At 45.1% G+C, this 9138-nt stretch overlaps 1 protein-coding gene across 1 annotated transcript; it reads right to left on the bottom strand.

The window, feature by feature from the left end:
- Positions 1–42: 42 nt before the first annotated feature.
- On the bottom strand, positions 43–8116 carry KLHL11 (kelch like family member 11). Its single transcript, XM_006264568.3, has 2 exons — positions 7593–8116; positions 43–5565 (listed from the first exon to the last, which is right to left on the bottom strand). The coding sequence occupies exons 1-2, from the start codon at positions 8090–8092 to the stop codon at positions 3984–3986; spliced, it is 2082 nt and encodes a 693-aa protein (XP_006264630.1). The 5' UTR covers positions 8093–8116; the 3' UTR covers positions 43–3983.
- Positions 8117–9138: the final 1022 nt, after the last annotated feature.

Below are 9138 nucleotides of genomic sequence, written 5' to 3'. Positions count from 1 at the left end.
ATCACTGTTAGAAAAAAAAAAAACCACAATACTAAACAGTGATAAAGAAATAAAAGGTTTATTTTGAACTTTATTACAACAAAACATTAGTACGGTATATTTAGCGTGAACTTTATTACAAGGTCTTTTGTTTCAAGCAGTCCTATACAAACACTACTTTACGTTACTGGAAAGGATGTCATTCTTCCCAGTACAGGAGGTACTGCTTATCCAAGCAACTAGCTGAAATCTCCAGCAAGACTGATAGAAAAGTACAGCTGCCTGCAAGTCTTGTGATCCACAGTGACATGGATCCACTAAGGAATCTGACTTAACCATCTTCAAACATCTAGCAATTTCTACCATTTAAATTCATGTTACAGATAAGATTACATTCTCAGGAGTGCCTGTATTAAGAGACTTCCACAAACTCATAACATTTGAAAAATGATTGTGTTCTAGCATACTGAAGGCGCCTGAAAATAAAACTAAGCCACACAATGCTCATTTTAACTGGGTCCTTTGCAAATCATTCTGATGCTAGAAGACGTTACTACAGTTTCTGGTTAAAAGGCTCTTAGATTTTGTTAATCTGCAATCTTTGCTCAAACACAGACTGACACAATCATGTTCCTGTTTGCCATTCGCTGTAGTGGAAAAAATGAAATGGGGATAACAATAAGCAGTTGTAGTATCTTAATCGATCCCCATTCAGAAGGTTCTGAATAGCTATTAAGAAAGATGGTATGCATTCTAAATTTTGGAGTAGTTTTTCATGCACTTGTTTGAACAGAAGTTTTGTTAAAAATACATATAAAATAGCTTATTAAAGAGGCTACTCGGGTTGTTATAAAATATTGTGTATGCACATGGCACCTAGAGATGATTATATATATTGTCAGTCTAGTGCTGGTCAGAGATTTACCCTACTTCACTAGCAGTATGAACACAAAGATAGGACAGGACAGGACATGCATTTCATGGCACATTTATGACAGCTAAAAATGTATGATTGTCTGAACACATGGGAGTCTGACCCTTCCTTCCACTGTTTTTCTCTTTTTCTTGCATTAAGAATTCAGTTGAGTTTTGCTTCTTCAACACAGACGTAGGACTTGTCAGAAGTTAACCAGCCACTAACCATAGCAGAGCAGTCCCCAGACTTTTCTTATAGGAACACTTCACATGTACCACCATGCTGCACTAATCAAAGGCTACAAGGAGCTTGTTAAATGGTTGACAGGTTAGTGGACTAAGCTACATCCAGTCAATACACATTTAAGTTTTTCAAACATCTACATGGTGAAAATGGGTAGTTAGGCCTTTTGGTTAAAGGTAACGTGCAATAAAAATTGGTCCACTTAAAATCAAGGTAAAGAAACCTATTTAAAAAGGAAGAATTCCCTGGGAATTGGCATAGCAAAAGCTAGAGTGAAGCTGACTGTGCGCTGTTGTATCCACCACTCACCATGCAAACTGAACACATAAGCAGGTAAGATAAAGTGCATCATTTAAATAACTGACCATGGCTGACATTCACAAGTTAAACCACCCTATCATTACTTTCAGATCTTCTTTTAAGAACAATGCCTCTAGCAAAATGGTAAAACGATACAAACCCCAAAAGTTATTTCATTAAAAGTAAAAATATTTAAACTTTAAATTTTACCCAAAAATATTGCAACAGGTTGACTTCTCCATCCTTTAACCTGGATGAACCTGCAGTGATATGCAATCAAGTATTTAGCTCAGATTAAAATTAAAATGATATTACTGAATTTCTTATTCCCCAAATGCCTTATTAATTCTGTGGAGCCCCCATTAATTAGCATCTTACCAAATAAGTCTGTGCAGTTTCTCAAACCTACCACTTCTGAATGTCAGCCTTAAAACACCTGAATAAGCTAACTAGTTCCTCTTTTAAACAAGCTAGGCCAGACTTGCAAAACTCTACTTGCTTTTGAAGAGTAGCTTGACAGCCAAATGAAATAACACGGTAACAGCAGGTGACTAGATGGGGTCTGGGCTATTACATTTTCCTGAATATTTTTACAAGACTGGACCATTCTGAATATTATACCAAGGCAAGTTATCTGTACAAAATTGTCCATGTGGATTGCAAGATGAAATATTAGGGGACATAAGCAAGTCAGAAAAAACTATGCACATCATGCAATTGAAACACTTACCCAACGTTTCAGATATGACCTAGGTTGCCTGCTGAATTGGAAAATAAGATACATCAGTTGAGAACGTTAAACAATTTAAGAAGGCCAAAATGTTTACAAGTGCTTTCTACACCAGCTGCCCACATTTAAGACACTAGCAACACCAGCACAAACAGAAGTCTGTAAGAAGCTTTTTTTCCAGCAATGTTAGTCTATGGAAGCTTTTAGAACACCCTGGTTTACCCCTACCTTTCCCTTCCCTAAGATCCTGAGTTAGACTGAAAGCAGAAAACTGGAACAGTCAAATAAAGGGAAGGACTGGGAAGAAGATGAGGTAAGAAGAAAGCACAGAACCCACAAGTAATAAATTGAGAAGCTTTCTGGAGTTCTTCAGAGAAGGGGAATGGAGTGCCCAATGGAACAGCTATTTATTGGCAGCTTTATCCCCCTGGAACAGTGCTACTTTCCTTAGAGCATGTTATGGGCACCAATTTATGTAAAATAAATTCAGAACTTCAAAAAAATATTAAATACCCTTATTTCACCACAAGCAGCTATATGCTGGAATACAATATGCAGGAAAATTGCTGAAAGCTTCCCATCAGCATTTACACATTAAGAACCACTGTTCTACATCAACAGAAAACATAAATGCTAATTTGTGAAGAAACGGTGTGGCATGGCTAGTTTAAACTTAAAGGGAGAATATCTTGAAGGCAAAGGAGTACTGATTGTCAAAGGCAGGCTGGATACAGGTTCACATTTTTTTAAATGTTGACTAGAATTAAATGTGTGCTATGTTCGGAAAAAAAGTTTCAAGCAGCTAGTCTTTAATATAGTGCTGTGAAATAATTTTGCTCTAAGTAACTCCCAATTTCCACAGAGATTTCAGAAGTGGACAGCTAGCCTGAATTATTGAACATTTTACTGTTTTCATTCATTTATTCAGGCTGACTGTTTGCTCAAGTTTCTAATGAATCTGCTTAAAGACCTAAAAAACAGAGGCATCTCCAGATAACACCTGGAATGATTTTACTGCCTCATATTTCCTGTTTTAACAAGTTTCTGATCTACCAATCATCTCCAAGTAAGCTCTGTAGCATTTCTACAATATACAGATATAAAATACTTAATACATATAGAAACATCCTGATATCATTTTATAAAGAAAGATTGTGCTTTCAATTTTATATGCAAGTATTCCTAAACTATTGCACATGCCTCCAACTTTGGAGAACTAAGTGCATAGAAACCAACTGTATGTGAAGGTTAGCTGCTCATGAAAGAATGTAAAGGAATACCAATAATGTAAGTGCAAATAAAATTAATGCTTCAAGCACATATCCAAATGAAATTTTTAAGTCTTTTACCCAAACTGAAAGACAATATTTAAATAAAACTGTTAGGTTTAAATTGTTGGGGGGGGGGGGGGGGGTTTGTGTTTTGCTTTGGGTTGTTGGTTTTTTTTTTGGGGGGGGGGGGGAAGGGAGAGGGCCGGGGGAAGAGTTTGCAGACACAATTAGCAGGTTCCACATTTTTAGTGTCAGGGATAAATTTTACATATCCCCTTAATGGGAAACCGGTTATCCTGAGCTACCCTATGCTTGTTTCAACAATATAGAGATCTCTAGACATGTTAACTGCTTGTCATCTTCAAAGTTGACACTTCTTAATCCTCAGTACTTAAATACAAATTATGGATACTGCTTTCATGCATCAAACCAAGCCAATTTCAGTTACCAACATCCTAATGTATTGTAGCAATGTACTGAGCCTTACAAAACTGACAGCGTGATATTTCTTAACCAAGGCAAATTAAAACGAGCGATCTTTGAGTTAGCACTCAATCTGAGAGCGTGGCATTCTTCGCAGGCTTAAAGAATGGCGGTGTATTTCTTGCATCTGCCTTCTCCTATCTTTCTGCCACATCAAGTTTGGTGGCATAGGGTACTTTTGGGTTCCATGCAGACATCTGAATGGGATTCTCACATGGCAGGCTGTTGCTCTACAGCGAGGCTGTGGCATGGGAGGGAGAAGCATCCACCGCTTCCTCTCAGCACAGTAGCGATAGGCCTCTTTCCTGTACTGCTTGTCTATATCATCACTATTCTTCCACCCTCCGATGATGAAAACATCATCTTTATAATAACAAATAGCTGCCCCTTCAATACTGAGGACCTCTGGAGGTAAGCTTTCAAGAATCTCGTCAGATGGTCTGCTAGAGATTTTTTTTTTAGCCTCTTCATTGTCAATAGGGTAACTCTTGGGGCAGCAGGACGCAGTGTGGTAAAAGTTTGTGTTGGCAACAGACATCTGGAAAGAGCAATAGTTATCAATGAGGGGCAGAGATTCTACATCTTGCCACTGCCTTGTTTCCGTGTCATAGCGGATGATGACTGCCCTTAGACCATCTTCATTATCACTGTCAACTGGCGTGCGAGCAGCAATGTAAACAAATCTATCTTCTATGGCCACTGCTTTGACATCACGAAGAATCTTTGGTGCAGACTCCAGGTTGTGCCATTTGTCTTGCTCAGGATTGTAAACAGTTACATCTTTAAAGCCAGGACTGAAGTTGCCATGCCCACCAATGCTGTACAAGTTTCCCTTGACTTCAGTTAGTCCAAAAGAATGCTTTCTGATTATTAAGTTAGAGACCTGCTCCCAGATATTTCTGTTTGGGTTGTATCTTTCCACAGTCTTTGCAAATCCTGGCTCCATGGAGCCAGCCACATAGACATATGATTCTGTAATGGCAACAGCATGTCCATCGAGATGATTATGTACATGTGGTAAGTTTACCCACCTGTCTTCATCAATAAAGTAACCTACACACTCACTTAAGTAATCTCCTCCCTCAGACACACCGCCAATCACCATGATGACATCCATGTTTTGCCCATAGCGAGGCAACAAGGCTACAGGACAAGCAGAATGTTGCAAGTTACCAGACTGCAAGTTCTCAGACCTCAGAGCATGACTTTCCACAGCTTCAGACACTAATTTAAGACAAGCTTCATTACTGAACACCAGCTTTTCAGATTTGACATGACGGGTCAGGTAAGTGGGTTTAATCTGAGACAACCTAAGCAATTTAAAGAGTTCTTCAAAGTACCTCTCTCTTTCATCAGGACTCCTCTGAACCCACTTTAAGATGGTCTCAAAAAGAACTTCTTCCGAGTCCACTGTGATTTCCAAGTCAGAAAGCCAGTCTCGAATGAGGTGAAAGGGTAAGGTGTAAAATTCTTCATCTTGGATAACTCTGAAGAAATTCCTCCTTATCATGTCTGCAGCTTTCAGAGCAAGCTGACTCAGGGAATACATATGAGCCAAGCTATGGATAGCTACACAGTTGGAAAGATTTAGCTTTTTCTTCAGAAACTCTCCACAAAAGTCCTTTAACCGGGTCAATAAAAACCTTAAGAGCAAACAAAGACGAGTTAAGACATTAAATGTGGGACAAGCAGGTTGAAGTCCTGTCATTTATCTTTAACAAAGAACAATTTATATTGCAAGACAACTAAGCTCTTAATATACACAGTTATTCCTTATACAGCTTTCAGCAGCTCCTTTTAAACATCTTCTAACCAATACAGGTATACATAGACTTCAAGCCAAGTTCAGATAATGACTCCTTTTATTAGGGGTGCACCAATAAAGATTTTCTGGGTTGATACTGATGGCCGATTATTAACGAGTCAGAACAGCCAATTCCTAGCTGATTGCTAATACAGGTTTCCCTCACTTTATGCATGAATTCGCTCTTATGCAATAACCCTTTTTATATTGACATTTGTTACATGCGAGGTAAATTCACTCTGATGTGATGGGTGTGGTGGAAGCCCGCAGTCAGCTGCTTTGTGTGGTGCATTGTGGGAGTGATGCACACCAAAATAGTCTCTGTGTGGATCTGTGCTCCTCACTCATTGTCTGCAACCTGTGTTTCTGCAGTTGCCATCCCCATTATGTGTTGGCGAGTACCAAAATTGTCTTGTAAAAGTGTCAGATGTGGGTCTGGGGGTCAGTACAGTCGAGGTCTTGGAATGTATCCCTTATTCGTTACACCACTGCAGGCTGGGGCTTGGGGCAGCAGTGGGCTCTTCCCAGCGGGGGGTGGGGGGTGGACTGGGGCTGCACTTGGGCATGCAGCAGTGATGTTAGAAGGGGGAGCTACAGGGGAGGGGGTTACAGCAAATTTTGGGGTGACCATAGCAGCCTCACCCCAGTAGCCCTGTTCCCAGTGCCACAGCCACCTACCCCAAGCACAGCCCCAGCTCAAACACTCTGCCAGGGAGGACCCAGTGCTGCCCCAGCCTGCAGCAGCAGCCCACCTTCCCCTTATGTGCAGATTGGGGCGGGGGGGCGGCGGGGCACACATGCCTCCCCTGGGGTGTGCACAGCACCAGGAGCTGCCCCCTCCCCTCCACACCCCCTGGATGAGCTATTCACAGCTCCATCCTGCACCTTAGCTGAGCAGCACCAGCCCCTGTTCCAGCCCCACTCCTTTATTGGGGGGGGGGCCCTCTATCTGCCCCTCCCCACATACCTTCCCTCCTTCCCCCCCCACAACAGACTTACCAGCAAGACACTGCTTTCCAAGCTGCCTGCATTTATGCTACAGCTATGTGCATGCATGCATGCAATATTCATCAGCCAAAAACAGCTGATTGTCAATAATGTCATTTTCCTTTCATAGGTGTGGATCCGATATGGATTGGTGCACCTCTAACCTTCTATTAGATTTGTAAATTGCTGATTAAAGTGAGGAACATCAGTTACATCAATAGATTTCGCTTAAGGGGTCTCCAATCAACTGACTCCACTGTTGTGGGTGATCTCTGTGGGAGATGAAGTTAAGCTGCCAAATCCCCAAAAGGCAAAGCCCTCGCAAAAGCTTTACAGAACCTAAAAATTCTGCGCCATAGAGTATGCCCACCGCACCAAAAAGAAAAAAAATCCCTGAAAAAGCCACAACAGCCAAAACAAAAACAACAGAAACACAACCCCTATCAGCAGTAAACCCTTCACTTGCAAGGCAAGCAGAATAAAGCACTGGGCAGAAACGGGATACGGACCCAGTTCTGCAGGGTAACCTTTGGACCGGGGGAAGGGGTGCAGAGAGAGAGAGAGCACAGCAAATAGAGCCATGCCTGGCTGTTCCCAATCCACAGTGGCACCCTCTGTCCACCCCAGCAACACCCACTGCCTTGCTGGCAGCCACAGACAGCCTTTCCAGCTCCAACCCCCATCCCCCAGCTGGGGTCTATGGGGACCCTTCCCTGCCCACAGACCCCCCACCCCCCCTACCAGCTCCCACCTCCCCCTCAACCTTGGCTGCCCTCTCCTCTCACCTGCTGCCTCAGCCCCTGACAGTAAGCCCCTGCCCTCTCATCCCCCCACCCTGCCCCACTACCGGCTCTCTCGCAGCCCCAGCACCTGCCTCACCTGTCCGCCATCTCCAGCACCTCGTGCACGTTGCCGGGGCTGACGCAGATGATGCCCGTGTACATGAAGCCGACCACCGCCTCCACAGTCTCCGGGTCGGGGCCCCCCTCCGAGCTCCACTTGCGCAGCTCCACGCGGCCCGAGCGCGACTCGGCGAAGCCGCCCGACAGCAGCGGCTCGAAGTAGTCGGTGGCGGCCGCCAGCACGGAGCGGTGCGCGCGCACCTCGAGGGGCGGCGCCTGCCGGGCCCCGCCGCCGAAAGCCAGTGTGATGTCGCAGTACAGGCCCTGCCGCCGCTGCTCGTTCTGCCGCCAGGCCAGCTCCGTGCAGTGCGCCGGGCACACGAACTCCTCCGTCTCTGCCTCCCCGCCTGCCCCCCCGTCCGCCGCCGCCCCGCCCTCGGCGCCCGAATCGTCTCCGGCCGGCCCCGGCGGCGGCCCCGGTCCCGGCGACGGCGGCGGCCCCGGCAGGGTCTGAGGCGAGGCCGAGGCCGCCGCCATCTTGCTCCCACCGCTAACGGCTCCCGGAGCGGAAACGGAAGCGGGCTAGAGAAAGACGCACGCGCATAGAAAGAAGGGGGGGAAGAGAGAGGTTAAGCCAGGAAGCGCATGCGCATGTGAGCGGGACGTGAGCGCGGGGGCGGAACGCTAAAGGGAATTCAGGCGCGAGCGTGCCATTATGCGCATGCGCGCGCGAGGAGGAGAAGGAGGAGGGGGCAGCAGATGTGCACGTGGCGCTCGAAAGCGGAGCCAGGGGGCCCGGGCCACGCTGCTGCTGCTGGTCAGCGTTGGGCGGAAATGTATTTAAGCCCTATTTTTTGTGGGCGAGAAGTCTGATTAGTTACCGGTATTTATTTGACAAACAAAAGCTTTATTGACTACAAGGTTCCTTGGGTGAATTTGATATCTTTTATTAGACCAACCCAAATGGCTAGAGAATAGTTATTAAGGAAGCTTTCGGGTTCAAAAACCCTTCGTCAGGTTAAGGACGCTGCAGCGGTTGCTGCGTGCTCTTCCTGGATGGAATGAAAAGTAAAGAAGCCAGGGGCTGGGCTGGGGAGTCAGTTGCCAGGCAGATTATGATGTATCAAAAATCCAATGTCTGTGTTTAGTCCCTGATCTCTAGTATCCAGCAGGTTGATGAAATGGAGCTCATAGGCTCATCTCTGGGATGTGTTGTGTAAATTTCCCTTGAGGATCAGGACTGAGAGATTGGAGAGAGAGTGGCCCTCCTGTGAGAAATGTACCCCCACCGGTAATTGGGTGTTTCTGTCTTTGATGGATTTCCGGTGTGTGTTCATTCTAGTGCGCAGTTGTCTGGTCTCTCCTACATATCTTCCATCAGGGCATTTGGTGCATTGGATGAGGTATATTACATTCCTGGAGGTGCAGCTGTAAGATCCTGGGATGCTGATGGCTCGGTTGTGGGGTGTAGTAATAGTGGAGGTGGTGGAGATGTGGGGGCAGGTTTTGCATTTCTTGTCATGGCACGGTCTGGATCCTTTTGGTGTGTTCTGGGGTTGAGGAAGTTTGCTTCTGGTGATGAG

Source organism: Alligator mississippiensis, chromosome 4 (genome assembly GCF_030867095.1).
Source record: "Alligator mississippiensis isolate rAllMis1 chromosome 4, rAllMis1, whole genome shotgun sequence".
Lineage (NCBI taxonomy): Eukaryota > Metazoa > Chordata > Crocodylia > Alligatoridae > Alligator > Alligator mississippiensis.
This window is presented reverse-complemented; position numbering and strand designations above follow the sequence as displayed.

Bases quoted from the DNA above. Each gene is read 5' to 3' on its own strand.
- KLHL11 (XM_006264568.3), bottom strand. From the start codon at position 8,092: ATGGCGGCGGCCTCGGCCTCGCCTCAGACCCTGCCGGGGCCGCCGCCG. The intron at 5,566-7,592 runs GTGAGGCAGGTG...TTTGCTCTTAAG, and splicing joins GTGCTGGAGATGGCGGACAG to GTTTTTATTGACCCGGTTAA.